This window comes from Chiloscyllium punctatum, chromosome 15 (assembly GCF_047496795.1).
Source record: "Chiloscyllium punctatum isolate Juve2018m chromosome 15, sChiPun1.3, whole genome shotgun sequence".
Lineage (NCBI taxonomy): Eukaryota > Metazoa > Chordata > Chondrichthyes > Orectolobiformes > Hemiscylliidae > Chiloscyllium > Chiloscyllium punctatum.
In genome coordinates, this window is record NC_092753.1 from 35,049,381 (window position 1) to 35,074,703 (window position 25,323).

A 25,323-nucleotide genomic window follows, 5' to 3' on the forward strand; every position below is an offset into this window, starting at 1 on the left:
GAAGTCATTGCGACCTGAAATTCCTTGATTTCCAGAACAATATGGAGTGATCATTTGGAGATGCTGGTGTTGGACTGTGGTATACAAAGTTAAAAATCACACAACACCAGGCTATAGTCCAACAGATTTAACTGGAAGCACACTAGCTTTCGGAGTGCCGCTCCAAAAGCTAGTGTGCTTCCAATTAAACCTGTTGGACTATAACCTGGTGTCGTGCGATTTTTAAATATGGAGTGACATTATGCTTGGACAGACCCCTTGGCACTACGGAATAATCATATCTTAGAAAGGGGATGCGTACACCTTGGATGACCTTGCCTAACCTCAGGACATGGTCACCCCTGTCCTGTGACCTCGTTGACTAGTTAGAGAATATTGACTTAATGCAAAACCATCTGCAAGAAGCATGCAGGGCTGTTTTCCCTGGAGCATCAGAGGCTAAGGGGTGACCTTATAGAGGTTTATAAATTCATGAGGAGCATGGATAGGGTAAATATACAAGGTCTTTTCCCTGGGGTGGGAGTGTCCAGAACTAGAGGGCATAGGTTTATGGTGAGAGGGGAAAGACATAAGAGAGACCTAAGGAGGAACTTTTTCACACAGAGGGTGGTGTGTGAATGGAATGAGCTGCCAGAGGAAGTGGAGGAGGCTGGTACAATAATAGGCATCTGGATGGGTATATGAATAGGGAGGGCTTACAGGGATATGGGCCAAGCACTGGCAAATGGGACTAGATTAAATTAGGATATCTGGTTGGCATGGATGAATTGGACCGAAGGGTCCGTTTCCATCTCTATAATTCTAAATCTTGGCTGTCTTCAGCTCAAAAACGTAAGCAATAAGACTGAAATTGTTCAGTGAAGAGCAATTAAGATATTGTTGTGAGCTGACTGCTTTGCTAAAACCAAGTATTTTTTAAATTCATTCATGGGATATGGGCGTCACTGGCTGGGCCAGTATTTATAGACAATCCCTAATTGCCCAGAGAAAGTTAAGTGCCAACCACATTGCTATGGGACTGGAGTCACATATTGGCCAGACCAGGTGGAAGCAGTTTCCTTTCCTAAGGGACATTAATGAATCCAGATGGTTTTTTCTGACAATTAACATCATAAACCCTTAATGCCAGATTCTTTATTGAATTCAAATTCCACTGTTTCAATCCAGGTCCCGAACATTAACTGAGTTTCTGGATTAACAATCTAGTGATAATACTGCTTACATGGATAAAGATCCCAAAAGAGTGTGCCCACTGACCATGGAGGTAGGTTATGCTGAAGAAGCATATTGATGTAAAGTGAAGCTAGATGGTCAGCACAGCTAGTGATCTGCAATGGGTGCTGACAAAACATCAGGTATGGGTTTTGTGTTGTCGAGTTTTTCGGTTGTGGACAAGAAAGTGTGAGGCTAAAACAGCAAGCTGGACTAATAAGAGGACTCAAAAGCATAAAAATCAACTTTGCAATATAGACAAGATTCTAAGCTCACCATCTAAAATGTGAATATTTAATCAGTGAATTTAGTCACTGCTCCTTTCACTGTTGCGGAGTCAAAATCCTGGAATTCCCTACATAATGGCATTTGTGGGTAAACCTACAGTATGTAGACTGCAGCATTTCACCACCACTTTTTCAAGGACAACTCGGGATTGGTAATAAATGCTGGCCATCCAACGACACCCACATGCCATGAGCAAACCGAAAAAACAAATTTTTGGCAATGACAAAAACAAGTTTTCAACTCTTGCCCAATTAAGAAACCTTGTACACCATCTTTCTAATCTAATCTAATCTAATCTTTCTTGCCATCTCAGAGGGGGTACATTTTTACCAAAATTCTGTGAATGTTCTTGCTCAGTTTTAGACAGTTGCCACAGAGTTTGTGGTGGGGATCAAAGACAATCATGTCAGTTTTTTTCAGTGCAACGTTATGCACAAAGTTTCCCACTCCACTCGCCTCCAAATAGAATCATACAGCATGGAAACAGACCTTTAGTTCCAACCGGTCCACGTTGACCATATACCCTAACTAAACTAATTCCACCTGCCTGCACTACTCCTATTCCAAATTCTTTTAAACAGTGTAATTGTACCTGCAACCACCACTTTCTCTGGCAGTTCATTGCACACATGAACCATTCTGTGCAAAAGAAGTTGCTTCTTGTGTCCTTTTTAAATTTTTCTCCTTGCCTTTAAAATATGCCCCTTAGTTTTAAACTCACCCATCCTAGGGAGAAGACCCTTGTCATTCACCTTATCTGTGCCTCTCATGGTTTATAAACCTCAATAAAGTCAGCCCTCAATCCAGTCCCAGATGCTGGTTAATCTTTTCTGAACCCTCTCCATGTTAATACTATCTTTCCTATAAGGAGGGGACCAGAAATGCACAAAGTACTCTGAAGAGGCCTCATCCACAGTCCAAAAATGTGCAGGTTAGGTGGATTCGCCATGCTAAATTGCATGTAGTGTTAGGTGAAGGAGTAAATGTAGGGGAATTGCGCGTCGGCGGGTCGGTGTGGACTTGTTGGGCCGAAGGACCTGTTTCCAACACTGTGAGTAATCCAATTATTCTTCAATGTGAACTGGTTTGGGAACTTTTACTCTGACCTGTACATGCAGGTGTGGCTTCAGTTAAATATCTCTGCAGAAAAGATAATGTTTTGAAAATACATGACTTGTTCTGTATTATGTTGAAGTGTCAGCTTAGAATCATTCTTTAAGCCCTGGAGTAAGGTTTGAACTTGAAAATCTCTCGCTCTGAAACAGAGCAATGACCTCACAAGGCAAGTTGACACTTGCTACCTACCTCCGGCATGCAGAAACATGGCATTATGAGGTAAAAGCATTTGAGGGGAATAAAGATCACCTTTACAGTCTGTACCTCTGGGGTGGAGTCTATTACAGTAAGGGAACTCTTGGTATCTGTAAATGACTGAGTGAACTTAGAATGGAGGCTTTGTATGGCCACATGCAAAACCGAAAAGACCCCCTATATTACAGGAATCATGAAGTTTTAGGTATTTATTGTGTTGACAAAAGGGGAATGCTTAATATGGCATTTGAACCTATTAACACATATCGTTATATAAGATGTAAAAGTATAAATAAAAATTAATCTTAAAAAGAGTTGTGACAATATTAAACTACCAAATGCAATAATTTTTAAAATAAAATTTATTTTTTCTGTTGTGCATCTAATATTTTCTAAGATTTACATCATAAAGCTAAAACTTCAAGGTGCACCTGGTCTTGAATCTTATCTGATAAAAGAGGTCACATGGGGTACTCAGCTGATATTCCAGTGGAGCAACAAATCTCACAAATGCTTATCTTGTATTCTGTTTTTGCTCCTAGGGAAGTGAGTTGGTGCTAGTCACTTCAGTGGACGTTGTACATTTGATTGTTTTAAATAGACTGCATTCATTTTGCACGGTTACATACACAGTTTTAAAGGCTGAATTATTTTGATCAGAACCTTCAAACTGTTGCACAAAATTATAACATAGTTTTTAAAATTTCAAAGCAAGGTTTTCTGCAAACTAGAGTACATGCCTTGCTGTTAGAAAGGTGTACACCAACTATAACCAAGTTAATGTATTATTCCATGATAAACCATTTGTGTAGAACTAAGCTCATGGTCAAGAAATGTACTTGAAGATCCAAATTCAAGCTTTGCTGTAATTTGAATTTTTTTTCCCCACCATCTTAAGTAGCAACTGGTCATGGACTCAGTGCTTCCTTACAGTGTCACGTTTGAGGAGGACTAGAGAGTGGCTGGTGTTGTGCCATAGTTTAAGAAAGGCTGTAAGGAGAAGCCTGGAAACTACAGATCAGAGAGTCTGGCCTTGGTGGTGGTAAGTTGTTGGACATGATTCTGAAAGGTTAGATTTGTATACATTTGGAGAAACAAGGATTGATAAGGGATAATCAGCATATTTTTGTGAGAGAAAAATTGTGTCTCTCAAACTTATTTGTGTCTTTTGAGGATGTAATCAAAAAAAGATTGATGAGAGCAGAGTGGTCGATGTTATTTACTTCAATTTCAGTAAAACCTTTGACATTCCACATGATACACCAAGAAGTAAAGTTATATCACGAGATTCAGGCAGACCTTATCAATTGGATACAAAATTGGGTTTATGGTAGAATACAGTGCATGGTGGTGGAGGGTTGCTTTTCTGACTGGAAGCCTGTGACCAACAAAGGTGTTCCACAGGGTTTGGTACTGGGTCCATTTTTGTTTGTCATTTATATAAATGATTTGGATGCAAATATGGTTAATAAGTTTGCAGATGATAGCAAAATATAGTGGACACTGAAGAACGTTTCTCGGATTATAAAGCTTGATCAATTGGGTCAATGGGCTGAGGAGTGGCAGATGGAGCTTGATTTAGATAAACGAGAGGCATTGCATTTTGGCTATGCAAACAAGGGCAGTATTTGTATAATTAAAAGGTGGAGCCCTGGGTAGTGTTGTAGAACAGAGGGGTTTCGGGATTCAGGTACATAATTGCTTGAAATTTGATTCACAGGTAGACAGGGTGGTTAAGAAGGCGTTTAGCATGCTTGCCTTCTGCTCAGACATTAATCCAACCATAAAATGTAACAGCTTCACAATTAAATTCAAGACTTTCCTCATCTAGTATCAACTTGATGCACCTTTGAAAATAATGAACTCTCACACTTGCCAGGTAGAAAAAAAACATATCCAGTTCATACCTCAAGGAGACATACAGTTGCCTCACCAGGTTATTCACCTGTAACTTAATTGTCAGATAGGACATCCAATTATATCACATAAGGGACATGAAATCCAATACCAACAAATTTGAGACAGTACCTAAACACACAAACTCCTCACCTCTGTACTTTTACCACTGGAGACTTTCCAATGATGATGCGCAATAGCAACCTAAGTTTGCTATTCGAACACATATCAATATTCTGTACTTATGGCAGAACTGATTTTGTGAAACACTTTTATCAAATTAAGTAGTCAGATTAGACAGTCATGATCTAGTACCATTTTGAGGATTGTAAAAAAGGGCACCCGAAACTGCTGCCTAGTTAAAGTAATCGGACAAAAAAAAAATGCCAGACAAAACGTAATGCAGGCATGCATGGAAGCAGTCCACCAGCTGGCCAAGAACTAATCCTGGAAAATTCCTTTGTCTGAAAACAGATAACGGTCACTTGGGGTTCTCTTCAGATCTAACAGTATTGTAATATCACAGATCTTGAAAGCAAGATACCTTTATACAAGGCTACTTTCCAAGGATTGCAATGTGATGTCAACTCTACATTGGAAGTATCAGTAGGATGCTGTTTCTGAAAACAATCTTTGTCAGAGGTGGTTAGCCATTTTGCTGGTCAGCGAAAAGCACCAGTTACTGAAAGCTATTGATCTTTTCAAACACTAGGTGGCAACTACAGCTTGCTAAAAATTCAGTTCCTTTTCTTCACAATCAATTTTAAATAAATTAAAACTGCTGTGCCTCAGTGATTATTTACTTAACAAAATTATAACTGTCTCAATATCTTTGCAGTAGTAAAACCGTTCAATAAATTATAGAGTTCAGAACTGAAATTGTACCATTTCTCCCTCGACATAAATTAGGTCTGTTATCGGCAGCCTAGAACTTCCACTAGCAAGTTGGGAAGGTACTAAGCCGTAGACTGGAGCTACTCTTTAAAACCACGACGTAGTCTTGGCCCAGCATGCACTACAATTCAGGCAGCAGGAAAATCGACGTTTCAGGCAAAAGGGAATATTCCTGATGAAGGGCTTTTGCCTGAAATGTTGATTTTCCTGCTCCTCGGATGCTGCCTGAACTGCTGTGCTTTTCCAGCACCACTCTAATCGAGACTCTGGTTTCCAGCATCTTCAGTCATTGTTTTTACCCAGCATGCACCACAGGAATCATTGGGAGGTTGAAAATTCTAATGTGAAATGACCCCAGCACATGGAATATTCTTCATCCCCCAACACCCCACAAACTCACCCTCCCACCCAATCATCTTCCAAATGACTTTTGTCCCTGATCCAACAACTTCAGAATATCAGAAGAATTCACCCATTTACCTGTCAACCTATCATACCTGAACCCAGCTGATATCCTAACTCCCCACCAATCTGCCACCTGTCTTCTTTAGGCAATCCCTCAAGACTAAGGGTGACTTGCTTCCACTCTGGAGTTGACAAGTCCTGGGACGATTAAACAGTCCAGTGCCAGCACACCCTGCCAAAAGTTGGCCAAATGGTTTTTTCAAGAGTGAGTGTGTGGAATGTTTGGATTTTCATGCTCCTTCTACTGTTTACATGTGGTTTCCACCTGGGCCTGTTGGCGATGCTCCAGATGGTTTTTACCTTAGATTGTGCTTCTTCTCCAGTTTTGGAGGTTTGGGACAAAAGATTGCAATGAGTCAGTGGAGATGTTGCAATTTTTCCAGAGAGGCTTCAACGTTTTCTCTTCCCTCCTGGTAACCACTTGCCAAAACAAACTGTCAGGCATGCAGATGATGGGCCTGCCTAAACTTGTTGATTGAAAATAACTAATGCCTTGATTCTGGCAATGTTGGTCTCAAGTAATGGACATTGTGCTGTTTACCTTGCCATTGGATTTGCAGGATTTTGTGGATGCATTGCTGGTGACATTTCTCAACAGAGTTAAGGTATCTCCTGTGCATTGTCTGCATTTTTGAAGCATACAAAAGGGCAGGTAGCATCAGTGCTCCGTCAACCATGAAATTGATGTCAGATTTGAGACCTTGGTCATTAAACACAATGTTCCACAAATGACTGAGGCGACAATGTCATCGAGAGGCAATGTTGAGTTTCATCACTGATTTTTGTCTTTGCTAAAAAGAGGGCCCCAGGATGAGAATTGATCCATCTCATCCACTAGCTTGCTATGGTTCCTGATAATTGCATGGAGGAAACAGGCTGGTCAAGAACCTTAGCCTTCAGTATGTTTAGCCGAAAACACATTGTCCTTTACACACCTGTGAATGCATTAATGACGGTTTGGAGTGCTGGCAAACATAGTGCTGTCTGTATGCCACAGCTCAATAAGGGTTGTGGTGGCCTTGGGTCTGAACTGTAGGAAACACAGGTTTAATAGTTTCCTGCTCATCTGGTGGAAAAGTCCCACTTGAGCAGCAATATTTGTGGATTTTGTAGGATTGAGTTAAATAATGGATAATTCTGATGTGACCAAGCAAGGAATTAAATTTTATGTTGTAAAACAAAGCTTGGTTAAAAGTAAGATGAAAAATATTGATGCTGTTCTCTTGCTGAGGGTAATGTAAACTTAGACGAATACATGTGAGTATATTTAGCGGCAAAAAGGCTCTTCTTCCAACACAGATTTGCTTTAAAATGGTTTGGTTTTACAACATAGAACATAGTTCAGTGCAGCACAGGATAGGCCCTTCAGCCTTCGAGTTCATGCCAGCCTCTTATCCTAATCTAAGATCAGACAAACTTACGTAGCCTTCATTGTACTATCTTTCATGCACCTATCCAGGAATCGCTTAAATGTCCCTAATGTATCTGACTCGACTCAGAGGGTGGGGTCAATGGAATGTTCTGCCAGCGTTGCTAGTAAAGAACCTACTGCTGACATCTCCCCTAAACCATTCTCCAATTATTTTGAAACTAACCCCACTCATTATAGACACATCCGCCATGGGAAAAAGTCTCTGGCTATCCACTCCATCTATGCCTCTCAACATTTCGTACACATCTATCAAGTCACCTCTCACCCTTCTTCGCTCCAATGAGTAAAGCCCTAGCTCCTTCAACCTTTCTTCACAAGACATGCCCTCCAGGCAGCATCCTGGTAAATCTCCTCTGCACCCCCTCCAAAGCTTCCACATCTTTTCTAAAATGAGGCAACCAGAACTGAACACAATATTCTAAGTATGATCTAACCAGGACTCGATAGAGCTGCAGCATAACTTCATAGCTCTTCAACTCAATACCACTGCTAATGAAAGCCAACACACCTTCTTAACAACCCTATCAATCTGGGTGGCAACTTTGAGGGATCTATGGACATGGACCCCAAGATCCCCCTATTCTTCCACACTGCCAAGAATCCTGCCTTTAACTTTGTATTTTGCATTCAAATTCGACATTCCAAATTTAATCACTTCACACTTTTCCAAGTTGATCTCCATCTGCCAGTTATAAGCCCAGTTCCGCATCCTGTCACTGTCTCGTTGCAACCTACAACAACCATCCACATTATACACAACTCCACCAACCTTCATGTCATAAGCAAACATACTAATCCACCCTTCGATTTCCTCATCCAAGTCATTTATAAAAGTCACAAAGAGCAGAGGACCAAGAACAGATCCCTGCGGAACACCACTGGTCACTGAGCTCCAAGCTGAATACTTACCATCCACCACCACCTTCTGTTTTCTATGGGCCAGCCAATTCTGTATCCAGACAGACAGGTTTCCTGCATCTCATGCTTCCTTACTTTCTGAATGAGCCTACCATGGGAGACCTTATCAATTGCCTTGCTAAAATCCATATACGCCACATCCACGGTCCTACCTTAATCAAGTTTTGTCATATCCTCAAAGAATTCATTAAGGTATGACCTGTCTCTCACAAAGCCATGCTATTGCTCATCAAACTATAGTTTTCCAAGTAATTATAAATCCTGTCTTTCAGAATCCTCTCCAATACTTTGGTCTGTAAATCCCTATTCCCTTTCTTGAAAAAGGGAGTAACATTAGCCACTCTCCAATCATCTGGCACTACTCCAGTGGACAGCTAGGATGCAAAGTTGATCGCCTGAGGCACAACAATGTCTTCCCTTGCCCCCTGTAGTAACCTAGAGTCTCTCCCGTCTGGCCCGGGGGACTTATCTATCCTTATGTTTTTCAAAATTTTCAGCACATTGTCCTTCCTAACATCAACCTGTTCTAGGATATCAGTCGGTTTCATGCTGTCCTCAGAAACATCAAGGTTCCTCTCAGTAGTGAATGCTGAAGAAAAATATTCATTAAGGACCTCCCCTACTTCCTCCGACTCCAGGGGCAAATTCTCTCCACTATCCCTGATCAGCCCTGCACTCTCTCTGGTCATGCTCTTGATCCTCACATAAGTGTTGAACGCTTTAGGGTTTTCCTTAATCCTACCTGCTAAAGCTTTTTCATGCCCCCTTCCTGCTCTCCTAAGTCCATTCTTCAGATCCTTCCTGACCACCTTGTAACCCTCTAAAGCCCTGTCTGATCCTTGTCTCCTCAACCTTAAGCAAGCTTCCTTCTTTCTCTTCACTAGATATTCCACATCCCTTGTCAACCAAGGATCTTTCAACCTACCATCCCTTCCCTGCGTCAGTGGGACAAACCTATTCATCACTATCAGCAGGTGCTTCCTAAACAACCTCCACATTTCTGTTGTACATAAAACGTATACAGGCCTATGGATATTTGTGCGTGTGCTGGAGTTAGGTTCTGTACTGAATACTGTAGCCTTGTAGCTACTTTGATAAGCTTAGATGTATCATAGAATGATAGTCAAAAGGTGTGTCGCTGGAAAAGCGCAGCAGGTCAAGCAGCATCTGAGAAACAGGCAAATCAATGTTTCAGGCACAAGCCCTTCAACAGAAATGTGGAGGAGGAAGGGGGAATGAGAGATAAATAGGGAGGAGCGGGTGGGGCTGGGAGGAAGGTAGTCGGGAAGGCGATAGGTGGATGCAGGTGGGGGGGGGGGGTAATTGTGATCAGCTGGTGAGAGGGTGGGGCAGATAGGTGGGAAGGAAGACATTTCAAGAGGGTAGTGCCAAGTTGGAGGGTTGGACCTGGGATGAGGTGGGGTGAGAGGAAATTTGGAAACTTAAAGGGTCCCAAGGCAGAAGATGAGGCATTCTTCCTCCAGTTGGTGGGTGGCTTTGATTTGGTGGTGGAGACTGCCCAGGACTTGTAAGTCCTTTGGAGGAGGGGGCGTGGGGAGTGGAAGTGGTCGGCCACTGGACAGTGACACTGTCTGGTGCGTGTTGCAGGATGTTCCCTGAAAAGTTCAATGAGTTAGCGCCCTGTCTCCCTGATGTAAAGGAGACCACATCAAGAGCAATGGACACAGTAGATGAGGTGGGTGGACATGCAGGAAAATCTCCACTCAATGTGAAAACAGCCTTTGGGGCCTTGGACAGAAGCAATGGGGGAGGTGTGGGTGGAGGTTTTACACCTTGTGCGACAGCAAGGGAAGGTGTCAGATGTGGAGGGTGGGTTGGTGGAGGGGCATGGACCTAATGAGGGAGTTGCGGAGAGAATGGTCTCTGCAGAACGCAGATGAGGTGGGAAAGGAAAATATCTCTCTGGTAGTACAGTCTGTAATGTGCTGTATCCAGAGATTAGTGGAGTGGAAGGCAAGGACTGGGATGTCCTGAAGTGAAATTGCTCCTCCTGGGAGTAAATAACGGCAAAGATGGAGAAATTGGGAGTAAGTTTTACGGGGTTGGGGGTGGGAGGAAGTAGCTGTGGGAGTCAATGGGTTTGAAATAGATGCCCTCCTATTTCAAGGACCCAATTTCCCCTTGCAAGTGATCAATAATGCCCTCGAGCACATTTCCTCCACTTGCCACATCTCCGCCCTCAAATCCCATCCCTCCAACTGCAAGGGTAGAATTCCCCTGGTCCTCACCCTTCACCCTACAAATCTCCAGGTACAGCGCATTACCTTCCGACATTTCCGCCACCTACAACCAAGACTCCACCACCAAAGATATATTCCTCCCCACCAAAATCCAACTAGCGTTCGGCAGAGACCTCCGCGACTCCCTCATTAGGTCCATGTGCTCCCCCCACCAACCCACCCTTCTGTCCATTGCGACCACACGAGGTGTAAAACATGCACCCACACCTTCCCCCCTCATCTCGTCCAAGACCCCAAAGTATCTTTGCACATCCAGCAGAGATTTTCCTGCACATCTGTCCACCTCACCTACCGTGTCCATTGCCCTCAATGTGGTCTCCTCTACATCGGGGAGACAGGACGCCAACTCACGGAATATTTCAGGGAACATCCCGGGGACACGCACCAAACAACCCACCGCCCTATGGCAGACCACTTCAGCTCCCCCTCCCACTTCCCAAAGGGCCTCCTCCACTGCCAATTCAAAGCCATCGACCAACTGAAGGAAAAACACTTCATCTTCTGCCTTGGGACCCTTCAACGTCAAGACATCAACATCAACTTCACTAGTTTCCAAATCTCCCCTTCCCCACCTCATCCCAGATCCAACCCTTCACCCGGCACTGTCCTCTTGACCTGTCCTCCATTTTCCATCCCACCAATCTGCTCCACCCTCCCCACCAACCTATCACAATTACCGTCCAACTACAACTACCTATCAGCTTACCACCTACCTTTCCCCCAGCTTCCTCCTATTTTGCTCTCCTTCCCAGTCTCCCTCCATATTCCTGAAGAAGGGCTTATGCCCGAAATGTTGATTTCTCCTGCTCCTTGGATGCTGCCTGACTTGCTGTGCTTTTCCAGTGCCAACCTTTTCAACCATGACTTTGCCAGCATGTGCAGTCCTCAATTTCTCCTCTCAGAATTCTAGACTCTACAGTAGAGAAAATCATTCGGCTCAATGAGTCCATACTGACCCTTCGAAGAGCAACTCACCAGACTCAGTCCCCCACCCTATTCCTGTAACCCTGGTTAGCCATGGGAAATGTAACCTAGCCTTCACATCCTTGGACACCATGGCAAATTTAGCATGCCAATCCACCTAACTTGCTCTTCTTTCGACTGTGGGAGGAAACCAAAGCATTCCTGAAGGAGGGCTTATGCCCGAAACGTCGATTCTCCTGTTCCTCGGATGCTGCCTGGCCTGCTGTGTTTTTCCAGCACCACATTTTTCAACTCGAGGAAACCAAAGCAACCAGATAAAACGTAGGCAAACACAGTGAGAATGTGCAAACTTCACACAGACAGCCACCTAAGGGTGGAACCAAACCTGGTTTCCCTGGCACTGAGGCAGCAGTGTTAACCACTGAACCACCATGCTGCCTTCATTCAGGATGACAGATGATCTTGAGGAGGTAATATTGTCAACTGATCATTGGTGCCAGCTTATTTTCGTAAAAATTTATAAAATTAGTAAACTAGGAGGTTCAAACGGTTATACGCTTGATCTTATAAAATAATTTGCGTGTTAAAGAACAAATGGGAAGACAAGGAGAAAGAGGTGCCACGAAGGTGACCATCACCTTTGAAGAAACATATCAACAATCGGGCAGATATTGTTTCGCCAATTCAAAAGCGATGTTTATAAGCTGTTCAGCCATTGGGTGCAGGTAATCGAGGAGGATTTTTGCAATGATATTCCCTGTCACAGATGTAGTGAGAACCGACTTTAGTTACTGCAGTTGGTCATAGAGATGTACAGCATGGAAACAGACCCTTTGGTCCAACCTATCCATGTCAACCAGATATCCCAACCTAATCTAGTCACCCAGCCCATAACCCACCAAACCCTTCCTATTCATATACATATCCAAATGCCTCTTAAATGTTGCAATTGTACCAGCCTCCACCACATCCTCTGGCAACTCATTCCATACACGTAACACCCTCTGCGTGAAAAAGTTGCCCCTTAGGTCTCTTTTATATCTTTCCCCTCTCACCCGAAACCTGTGCCCTCTAGTCTGGACTCCGCGACCCCAAGGAAAAGATTTAGTCTATTGATCCTATCCATGCCCCTCATGATTTTGTAAACCTCTATAAACCCCAGCCTCCGATGCTCCAGGGAAAACAGCCCCAGCCTGTTCAGCCTCTCCCTATAGCTCAAATCCTCCAACCATAGCAACATCCATGTAAATCTTTTTAATACCCTTTCAAGTTTCACAACATCCTTCCAATAGGAAGGACACCAGGATTGCACGCAATACTCCAACAGTGGCCTAACCAATGTCCTGTACAGTTGCAACATGACCTCCCAACTCCTGTACTCAATACTCTGACTAATAAAGGAAAGCATACCAAACGCCTTCTTCACTATCCTATCTACCTGCGACTCACCCTCAAGGAGCCATGAACCTGTACTCCATGGTCTCCTCGTTCAGCAATACTCCCCAAGACCTTGCCATTAAGTCCTGCTAAGATTTGCTTTCCCAAAATGCAGCACCTCGCATTTATCGGAATTAAACTCCATCTGCTACTTCTCAGCCCATTGGCCCATCTGGTCCAGATCCTGTTGTAATCTGAGGTAACCCTCTTCGCTGTCCATTACATCTCCAATTTTGGTGTCATCTGCAAACTTACTAACTGTACCTCTTATGCTCGCATCCAAATCATTTATGTAAATGACAAAAAGTAAGAGGACCCAGCACTGATCCTTGTGGCACTCCACTGGTCACACGCCTCCAGTCTGAAAAACTACCCTCCACCACCACCCTCTGTCTTCTACCTTTGAGCCAGTTCTGTATCCAAATGGCTAGTTCTCCCTGTATTCCATGAGATCTCACCTTGCTAATCAGTCTCCCATGGGGAACCTTGTCGAACGCCTTATTGAAGTCCATATAGATCACATCTACTGCTCTGCCCTCATCAATCTTCTTTGTTACTTCTTCAAAAAACTCAGTCAAGTTTGTGAGACATGATTTCCCATGCTCAACGCCATGTTGACTATCCCTAATCAGTCCTTGCCTTTCCAAATACATATACATCCTGTCCCTGAGGATTCCCTCCAACAACTTGCCCACTACTCAGGTCAGGCTGGTCTATAGTTCCCTGGCTTGTCTTTACCGCCATTCTTAAAACAGTGGCACCATGTTTGCCAACCTCCAGTCTTACTGCACCTCACCTGTGACTATCAATGATACAAATATCTCAGCAAGAGGTCCAGCAATCACTTCTCTAGCTTCACACAGAGTTCTTGGGTACATCTGATCAGGTCCTGGGGATTTATCCACCTTTAACCGTTTCAAGACATCCAGCACTTCCTCCTGTGTAATATGGACATTTTGCAAGATGTCACCATCTATTTCCCTACTTTCCATATCTTTTCCACAGTAAATACTGATGCAAAATACTCATTTGGTATCTCCCCCATTTTCTGCAGCTCCACACAAAGGCCACCTTGCTGATCTTTGAGGGGCCCCATTCCCTCCCGAGTTATACTTCTGTCCTTAATGCATTTAGATTAGATTACCTACAGTGTGGAAACAGGCCCTTCGGCCCAACAAGTCCACACCGCCCCGCCGAAGCGTAACCCACCCATACCCCTACATCTACATCTACCCCTTACCTAACACTACGGGCAACTTAGCATGGCCAATTCACCTGACCTGCACATCTTTGGACTGTGGGAGGAAACCGGAGCACCCGGAGGAAACCCACACAGACACGGGGAGAACGTGCAAACTCCACACAGTCAGTCGCCTGAGGCGGGAATTGAACCCGGGTCTCCGGCGCTGTGAGGCAGCAGTGCTAACCACTATGCCACCGTTTGGATTTTCCTTAATTCTATTTGTCAAAGCTATTTCATGTCCCCTTTTTGCCCTCCTGATTTCCCTCTTAAGTATACTCCTACTTCCTTTATACTCTAAGGATTCACTTGATCTATCCTGTCTATACCTGACATGCTTCCTTCTTTTTCTTAACCAAACCCTCAATTTCTTTAGTCATCCAGCATTCCCTATACCAAGCAACCTTCCCTTTCACCCTGACAGGAATATACTTTCTCTGGATTCTTGTTATCTCATTCCTGAAGGCTTCCCATTTTCCAGCCATCCCTTTCCCTGCGAATATCTGCCTCCAATCAGCTCTCAGAAGTTCTTGCCTAATACCGTCAAAATTGGCCTTTCTCCAATTTAGAACTTCAACTTTTAGATCTGGCCTATCCTTTCCCATCACTATTTTAAAAAAATAGAATTATGGTCTCATCTCCTTTCCAAAAGATGGTCAAAATTAGTGTCTTGGAGTCCTCCAGCAAGTTCTTCTTCGCCCAGATAAGGAAAATGAGGACATGTATTTGGGCCAAGTGTAGTTCTGTGCCATATTTCAGGACACAGGTGGAGAATTTCATTTGCACCAACATCCTTGTTGGTTCTCAGCTATCAGGTGGCATTTCAATCTCATACTGGGCTGGTGTTGTATTCAGGTATTGGTGGTCAAGAGCACCCACATCAAGGTCGGAGTCTCCGTTAAGGAAATTCCCCAAGTACTCCTTCCAATGAGGGTTATTTGCAGTTCCAGCTCCATCATCCATCTGCCACCTGTGCCCCTTCCTCACCCACTTGGCAGCCCCCCCCCCCCACCCAACAGCCAACCAACCTCCTTAACTCTTTCCAGCAGGTGGCAAAGTGATTTTGGTCATTTATACATGGAATACAGTAGCTGCTGCTGCACAAAGATATGAGAATTCAGTACCAGTTCACTCTTGTATATGGATTCAAGGACTGGACTACGCTGCTTCAGTTCAAAAAGCTCCAGGCACAGAAGTTCACTTTAAAACTCTTCCAAAGTGGCAACCATTTGCCAGATCTGAGTTGGAAATAGGAACCTACATCTGAAGAGTCAGATCAGTAGGTGAGAGTCACTGATGGTTAATTGATTGATTGATTTATTGTCACGGGTACTGAAGTAGAGCGAAAAGCTTTGTTTGTGAGCAGTACAAGCAGATCACAGTAAGCAAGGGATGTACAGATCAGAGTGTAAGCAAAACTTGGACAGTAGTGTACAGGTTACATTGCATGGGACGTGTGCTAGGCAACATCAACGTGAGCAAGGTCACCATTATTTGAGGCTGGAAAGTCCATTCATCAGTCTAATGACGGCCGCAAGAAGCTGTTCCTGAACTTGCTGGTGCGTGTGTTCAAGCCTCTATATCTCAGATGACACCTCATGACATTAGTCTGCATTTTCTGGTCACTGGCGAAACAATAGTTCTCTTACCTGGTCTTGAAGAAAGGTGCCAAACATTTAATTGTCTCTTTAATTACTTTATCACCTTTACTATCAGCAGTTTAAATCTGTCACTAAGTCATGGGAATGTCTTGGTGGCAGATAAAGTATGGTCAGAAAGCATACAACCAGATGGAAATAAACTTGTCAAAATAAATTATTTTGCTGCGCCTTTAATATCAATCATAGAATCACAGAATCATAGCAGGCTATTCGGTCCATCGATTCCACACCAATCCTCAGAAGAGCAACCCACCCTACAACCTTATCCCTGTAACCCCGCATTTTCCCATAGCTAATCTATCTAATCTGCACATCCCTGGACACTACGGACAAATTGGCATGGCCAATCCACCGTAACCTGCATATCTTCAGACTGTTCAATGCTTGGCAACAAAATAAATGTACCCTGCATTATATTACAACCGAATATAAAATTAACACAAAGTTTTAAAACATTTGTTAAAAATTGTGTCATTCTTACTTATCACAGAAAGGACATTTCACAAATTAAAAAACATTTTAAGCCAAAATTATGCAATTAGTACACCATTAAAATATACATACACTCCGTTCACAAAGGTGCAATGTTTTCCAGGGACTTCATAACAAAACAAACAGCATTAAGTGCGATTACAGGGGAGAGAACAATCTGTGGGAGCCTCAATGGTGCACACTTGGGAGCATTGTAAACCCACTGACTGCAGCTTCTGGACTTTGAAGCTATTCTGATCATGACTAAAGTCCCAGTTTCTCATTAGTTTCAGAGCACAATGACAGCTGATAATTTAATGGTCACAACAACAAAACTATGAAACCCCTATAAGATTATTGTATCTTAAAAGTTTAGTTAAAAATTAGACAATACCAGGTTATAGTCCATCAGGCTCATTTGGAAGTACAAGCTTTCGGAGCGCTGCTCCTTCATCAGATAGCTAGCCAAATAAATCTGTTGGACTAGAAGTTGGTGTTGCATTATTTTTAACTTTGTCCACCCCAGTCCAACACCGGCACCTTCACATCAAGCCTTAAAATATAAACCAAATTAACAAAAGTGACAGCTGCTAACTGAACCAAAGAAAATTCAGTATTGCAGCACATGGTTGTGACTTAATACGCTTGCTCGGCATTCAGGTTCACTGCTGAAAACCCTGAGCAATTGTCTGTCCTAAAATGCCTTGCCCGAACTATTTAATACATACAAAAATCAACCTCTTTCACATTTTCTATGCTGAATTCAATTCTTTCTACAATGAGGAACCAAAAGACTGTACAGTCTAGTTGGTCATTAATATGTAACGTGAACTGCCTTCCTGTCTCCAGAGATGCTACCAAATGAGCTGAGTATTTACAGCATTTTGTTTTTATTTCAGATTTCTAGCATTCACAATATTTTCTTTTTATGTAATTTTAGTTTTACAATTTCACTAATTCAAATTAGATTAGTAGAATTTGGACACTTCAATTTTTTTTAATTTTAGCGCACACTTAACAGAAGACGAAGTCAATTATTCCACTTGTGCAATTGATTTCCACTTAACTGTCAGAAACATTCGAGAACTCCAATGCAAATAGAGACCAATGATTTTGGAGGAACTCAAGTAACCCTAAAAATGTAGAACCTCTGAAAACCATGCTACTGTTTGGAATACATAATCAGCCCACAAGATTGTATTCCTAATTGGTTGTTCTATGTCAAGGAGGTTGTGTACTAACAGGGAAAATATGTCTCTGCCTCCCAGCAACTCCAAAAATTAACATCAATACTCTTTTCAAATTTATCTAAATTTAATCTTGAAGAACATTTTTCATTAAATATAATCTTACCGTCTCTACTGATTCTGCAGTAATGTAAAATAAGTGGGAAGAAAATGTGCTTAACGATGATTATATAATGAGTGGAGCCAGGGTAATTTCAACTTAAGAAAGTCATTTGAAATTATCAACAATAATCAGTTGTTCTGATCTCAGCTAATGTTACAACTGAACAAGGTAGCCTGATGCACATTTTTGGGGGATTTATTTAAAATAATGGTCTTTTACCAAGACAAAAACAATTTTATTTTTACAATATTACGGAAGTCAAAGAAAAAGGAAACAAACCAAGCTGTCTGCATGCAGTTTGAAAGTTTTGAAACACAGGTCAGAGACCCGGGTTCAATTCCCGCCTCAGGCGACTGTGTGGAGTTTGCACGTTCTCCCCGCGTCTGTGTGGGTTTCCTCCGGGTGCTCCGGGTTCCTCCCACAGTCCAAAGATGTGCAGGTCAGGTGGATTGGCCATGCTAAATTGCCCGTAGTGTTAGGTAAGGGGTAGATGTAGGGGTATGGGTGGGTTGCGCTTCGGCGAGGCAGTGTGGACTTGTTGGGCCGAAGGGCCTGTTTCCACACTGTAAGTAATCTAATCTAAAAGTTTAATTTACTCCCAACACCATTGCTTTATAGTTGTTGAAAAATACAGGGAAATTACTTCCCTATCAAATCTATAGACTATAGTGAACAGCTCCTTTCCAGTTCTGGTTCCATGAGCTATGAAGCCTTTTCCTTTCACTCTCACAACGGGGACCATAAACTTTCTCAGTTTTGAATAACATTACAGATTTCTGAACAAACACTCCTGGTCTGTATTAAACTGAAATACTCATTTCCATAACAGCTGTAAACAATCTCCTTTTTCTGGGTAAAATTACACTTGCATTCAACTTCAGTCAGGTACTTACAACTACTCAAGATCTTTTGAAATTTGTTTTGTCAACATCCCAGATTCTGCTAAGCTAAATTGCTTAACATTTGCTCTCTCTGGACATAAACCAGCATAACAAACTTCTATGAATGCTCCTGGAAGCACAAAAAAGCTTCCGGAAAGGCTGACCAAATTAATATTTAAAGCCCTTCACACGAAAAACACCAATACCCATTTGCCACTAATTTAAAATCCAAACCCTACATAAAAAAAATGCTGGGGGGCACCTACAAGAGGTTTATCCGATCATAAGCATATAATGTGGTGAAGGGAAGCGGGAAACCAGACAATTGGGAAGCTTACAAAGACTAACAGAGAACAAAAAAAAAGGGAGGAAGATTAAATATGAGAGTAAGCTAGCCAGTAATATAAAGGAAGAATGTAAGAGTTTCTTTAGATATATGAAAAGCAAAAGAGGCACAAAAGTGGACATTGGGATGCTGGTAAATGACACTGCAGAGATCATCGTGGGGAGCAAGGAAGTGGCTGAGGAACTGAATGATTAGTTCATGTCAGTCTTCACTGTGGAAGAGATAAAAATTTAAGAGAATAAGGGGACAGAGCTGAGTATGGTGGCCATCACCAAGGAGAAGGTACTAGAAAAACTGAATGGCCTGAAGGTAGGTAAATCATCTGGATCAGATGGACGACACCCCATAGTTGTAAGGGAGATAGCTGGAGAGAGAGTGGAGGTGTTAGTGATGACCTTTCAGGAAATGCTAGAATCAAGAAGTGCCCCAAAAGGACTGGAAAATTGCTAATATGACACCTCTGTTTAAAAAGAGAGCAAAACAAAAGATGAAAAATTATAGACCAATTAGCCTAAACTCAGTTGTGATACGGTCTTGGAATCCATTGTGGAGGATAAGATTTCTGAATATTTGGAAATGTAAAGTAAAATAGTGTAAAGTCAGCATGGTTTCATCAAAGGGATGTCATGCCTGACAAACCGTCCAGAATCCTTTGAGGAAGTAATGAGTAGATGAGACCAAAGAGAGCCGATGTATGTTATCTACCTGGACTTCAAGAAGGCCTTTGACAAGAAACCACACAGGAGGCTATTGAGTAAGATAAGGGCCCATGGTGTTATAGGCAAGATGCGAGCATGGATAGAAACTTGACTACCTGGCAGAAAGCAGAGTGTGAGGATAAAAGGGTCCTTCTCAAGGTGGAAGCTGGTGATAAATGGTGTTCCATAAGACTCAGTGTTGGGACAATATCTTTTCACTTCAGACAAAAATGATGCAGATGAAGGAACGGAGGACATTCTGGCTAAGTTTGCAGATGATACAAAGATAGGTAGAGGGACAGGTAGCACCAAGACAGAGAGGCAGCAGAATGATGTGGACAGGTTAGGAGAGTGGGCAAAGACGTGGCAGACAGAGTACAACATGGGAAAATTTGAGGTCATGCACTTTGGTGGAAAGAATAGAGGCATGGACTATTTTCTAAGAAGAAAGAAAATGCAAAATTCTGAAGTGCAAAGAGACTTGGGAATTCTGGTCCAGGATTGTCTCCAGGTAAACTTGCAGTTTGAATCAGTAGTTAGGAAGGCAAATGCAATGATGGCATTTATTTTGAGATGACTGGAATATAAAAGAGGGAATTACTTCTGAGGCTCAATAAGGCCCTGGTCAAACAACATGTGGAGCACTGTGTGCAGTTATGGGTCCCATGTCTCAGGGAGGACGTAGTGACCTTCAGAGGAAGTTCATAGAATGGCCCCAGGAATGAAAAGCTTAACATATGAAGAATGTTGAGGATTCTGGGTCTACACTCGATGGAGTTTCAAAGGATGGAGGGGGGTCTAAATGAAACATGCAGAATACTGAATGGCCTGGACTGAGTGTCTGCTGGGAAAAAGTTACCGTTGGTGGGAGAGACTAGGACCTGAGGGCACAGCCTAAGAGTGAAGGGAAGACCTTTGAGAACAGAGATAAGGAGAAACGTCTTTAAATCAGAGAATGGTGAATCTATGCAATTCATTGCCACAGAAGGCTGTGGAGTCCAGGTCATTGAGTATACTTACGATTGAGATAGATAGATTCTGAAGGACCAAGGGGAGAAAACTGGGAGAATGGGGTTAAGAAACTGATCAGCTTTGACTAAGTGGCAGCCCAGACCTGATGGGCTGAATGGCCTAATTTTTGCTATGTCTTACGGCTTTATGGAGGGGCATGGATATGGTAAGTAGGCAAGGTCTTTTCCCCGGGAGAGGAAAGTCCAAAACGAGGGGGAATAGGTTTGGTGTGAGAGCGGAAAGATATGAAAGGGATATAAGAGTCAACTTTTTCACACAGAGGGTGGTGTGTGTATGCAATGAGTTGCCAGAAGTGGTGGAGGCTGGTACTATGACAATATTTAAAAGGTATCTGGATGGGTATATGAAAGGAAGGGTTCAGAGGGATATAGGCCAAATGCTGGCACATGAGACTAGGTTTATATAGGACATCTAGTCAGAATGGATGATTGGACTGAAGGGTCTGTTTCCGTGCTGCATATCTCTATGACCCTATGACTCAAAAAAGATAGTGACATATATAAATCTCTCAGCCAAATTTTGTTCACTCATAAACGGACCAACTATTTACTGATACAGAATTCTGCAGATAAACCACTGGTGCTTTGACAAATTGGACTTAATTGATTTGTGAAGCTTGACAGGGGATTTGATCAAGAGTTTCATAGTCAAAACAAATGTTGCCCTCATTTGATATCGAAACAAACCTACCCAACAAGAATTCTTCAGAAAAGTCACAATCAGGCAATCTGGCCAACCTCCCCACCTTTCACTTCCCTAATTCTGGGGAAGACAAAGGTAGTAGCCCTACTACTAACCCTGATGGTAAAAACTGAGGATGGGATCAAAATTCAATTTTCCTCATCTATGTGGTTCAATTATTCACTGGATAAATTACTGAGCAGCCCAAGACATCGGAGATGCTGGAGAGCTTTTGCAAACACTTCAGGAAATAAGTAGAATATTTCCCAGAGATTTCATGAAAAGATGTGACAATTACATCAATCCTTTTAAAATGACAATGCTGTTTCATAATTTCAAGTAATCAGTCTGTTTACATATATTAAACAGAGCAGATTGCTGATGCGAGAATGAAATTGAATTAGGCATAACAATTTTAAAAAAACACTGCTGGAATCATTCAGCTATTACAGTTCTGGAATATTGAGCTGCTTTTATTTGACATTCATTTAGAATGAATTCGATCTACTCATCTTCAATCAACCAGCTTCCAAGACTACACTGCTGAAGTTGACCTTATGAATCTACATCAACAACAATAAAGTTTCTCAAGTCTGTTATTTTGTGACCAGAACAATAGTCATCTCACACATTCTAAGTGCCAGAGGCTAGCTCAAGCAATCCTGGTTTCTTTACTGACATACTGCAACAAATTCCAAGAGCATAAGTACACCCACATCTTGGCTTCTTTCTGCAATTATTAGTCTTCGTTGCCTCAGAGATAACAAGAAAAAAAATTACAGTGGGTGGATTACGTACCATGTTATTTAAGCTCATGTATGCACCTTCTGAGAAAATTGTTTGCATGTATGCAACGCTTCAGAGTAGGCTTCATGAGGGAATGTGTGGGTAATGGGACACAATGGTGAAGAAAAAGGAAGATGAGAAAGCACAGAAGAGGCGGTAATATGGAGGAATACACAACAGCAGTCACAATAAATTAGCTCTAAAGGTAGCTACATTGGAGTCACAGAAAAGAAGGTCCTTTCAAAATGAACCAAATATTGCAGTGCTTTTATTTTTGCTTAAATCTGATACTGATACAAAATCTATTTCAAGTCTCAGTTCGGCATCAAATGGTCCTTCTGATGGATACTGTATGGTTATTTTGTTGATTAATCTGATTTCCATGTTGGTACTGCTTTATTCAAGCATAGGATGCATGGAGACAATATGTACTTACACTGCTATCTGTTGAACAATCATCAAAAATGCCTTCCAAGGATTTCTTCAGTGTGGCCTCATTATCACCAAACAACTACAAAAGAATAAAATATTTTTATTAACATTTAAGACTTTCTTCACATTTTCTCTCTTTCATCTTATTTTTCTTTATTACATATGTTTTTTTGTGTTATTTACTTTTTTTTGTTTGCCTTCCATGTTTCTGCCCTATGCCAACCATTGTCAAGTGAAAGAAATGACCAAAGATATCAAAATTTGATAAATTCCAGGTATGAAAACTTTTGGCATGAGCCAAATGCACAAGACCACACTTTGCACTAAAAATGTAAAGATAGCCACGATTTAAAACACTAAAATTTGCAAATGGCACAAAACTAGGGAGTGTGAAGATAAAGGAGGCAGCTCTAAGGTTACAAAATCATGAACAAACGGATTGGTAAAATATAAAACATTGCATGAGGAAATGTTAACTACGTAGCATGTGTACTCAATGAATGCTGAAACAGATAAGGAAATAGAAACATACTGTACCTCAGAGACATAGTTATACAGCATGGAAACAGACCCTTCAGTCTAATCAGTCCATGCCAAATATAAATCAAAATTAAACGAGTCCCACCTGCATGCTTCTGGCCCACATTCTCCAAGGCTTTCCTATTGATGTACTTAGCAAAATGTCTTTTAAACATTGTAACTGTGCCCACATCTACCACTTTCTTAGTAAGTCTATTCCACCAATGAACCACTTGGTGTAAGAAAATTTGTCTCTTGTGTCTTTTTCAAATCTCTCTCCTCTCACTTTAAAAATGTGTCCCCCAGTCTTGAGATTCCTCACCCGAGGAAAGAGAAAACTACCATTAATTCTATCTGTATCCTTTATTATTTTATGAGACCACCCCTCAACCTCCTATCCTCCAGTGAAAAATGTTTCAGCATATCCAGCCTTTCTTTATAACTCAAACCTTTCCACTTCATCCTGGTAAATCTCTTCTGAAACCACTTCACCTTAATAATATCCTTCTAATGACCAGCTGAACAGAACCTGACGCGGTACTCCAGAAAGGCCTTGACCATGTCCTGCACAACCTCGACATGACTTCCCAACTTCTGTACTCAAAGGACTGAACAATTCAGGCAAGCATGCCAAATGTCATTTTAACCATATTGTCTGTATGTGACGCACACTTCAAAGACTTATGTAATTGAACCCAAAGGTCCCTCTCTTGTACAACACTGTCCAATGCCTTACCATTTAGTCTAAAAACTCTACTCTTATTTGTTGTCCCAAAATGTAATTCCCATTTATCCAGACTGAACTCTATCTGCCATTTTTCAGTCCATTGATCCATTTATAGAGACAGAGACGTACAGCATGAAAACAGACCCTTCAGTCCAACCCGTCCATGCCGACCAGATACCCGAACCCAATCTAGTCCCACCTGCCAGCACCTGGCCCATATCTGCCCAAACTCTTCCTATTCATATACCCATCTCATTGCCTTTCAAATGTTGCAATTGTCTCAGCCTCCACCACTTCCTCTGGCAGCTCATTCCATACATGTACCACCCTCTGACTGAAAAAGTTGCCCCTTAGGTGTCTCATATCTTTCCCATCTCACCCTAAACCTACGCCCTCTAGTTCTGGACTCCCCACCCTAGGGAAAAAACTTGGTCTATCGACTCTATCCATGCCCCTCAAGATTTTATTAGCCTCGAGTAAGGTCACCGCTCAGCCTCCGACGCTCGAGGGAAAACAGCCCTAACCTATTCAGTCTCTCCCTACGGCTCAAATCCTCCAACCCTGGCAACATCCTTGTAAATCGTTTTTAAACCCTTTCAAGTTTCACAACATCCTTCCAATAGGAAGGAAACCAGAATTGCACACAATACTCCAAAAGTGGCCTAACCAATGTCATGTATAGCTGCAACATGACCTCCCAACACCTTTCCACAGTACTCTGACCAATAAAGGAAAGCAAACCAAACACCTTTACCATCCTATCTACCTGTGACTCCACTTTCAAGGAGCTATGATCCTGCACTCCAAGGTCTCTTTGTTCAGCAACACTCCCTAGGACCTTATCATTAAGTGGATAAGCCCTGCTATGATTTGCTTTCCCAAAATGCAGCGCCTCGCATTTATCTGAATTAAACTCCATCTGCCACTTCTCAGCCCATTGGCCCATCTGGTCCAAATCCTGTTGTAATCTGAGATAACATCCTTTGCTGTCCACTACACGTCCAATTTTGGTGTCATCTGCAAACTTACGAACCAGACCTCTTATGCTCACATCCACATCATTTACACAAATGAAGAAAAGTAGTAGACCCAGCACTGATCCTTGTGGCACTCCACTGGTCACAGGCCTCCAGTCTGAAAAACACCCTCCACCACCACCGTCTGTCTTCTACCTTTGAGCCAGTTCTATATCCAAGTGGCTAGTTCTCCCTGTATTCCATGAGATCTAACCTTGCAAACCAGTCTCCCGTGGGGAACGTTGTCAAACACTCTACTGAGGTCCATATAGATCATGTCCACTGCTCTGCCCTCATCAATCTTCTTTGTTACTTCTTCAAAAAACTCAATCAAGTTTGTGAGACATGATTTCCCACGCACAAAGCCATGTTGACTATCCTGAATCAATCCTTGCCTTTCCAAATACATGTACATCCTGTCCCTCAGGAATCCCCCCAACAACTT

At 42.3% G+C, this 25,323-nt stretch overlaps 1 protein-coding gene across 5 annotated transcripts in view; it reads right to left on the minus strand.

Annotated features, from left to right (window-relative positions):
• The window catches only part of LOC140486192 (rho guanine nucleotide exchange factor TIAM1-like), a 334,442-nt gene that overhangs the window by 128,922 nt on the left and 180,197 nt on the right, over window positions 1-25,323 (minus strand). For 4 of the 5 annotated variants that reach the window (XM_072584976.1, XM_072584973.1, XM_072584974.1 and 1 more), the window contains one exon: window positions 22,621-22,695. In XM_072584976.1, coding sequence (XP_072441077.1) covers window positions 22,621-22,695 — 75 coding nt within the window. Of the gene's footprint in view, window positions 1-22,620; window positions 22,696-25,323 lie in introns of those variants that run through there. The other variant, XM_072584977.1, reaches the window with a different exon arrangement.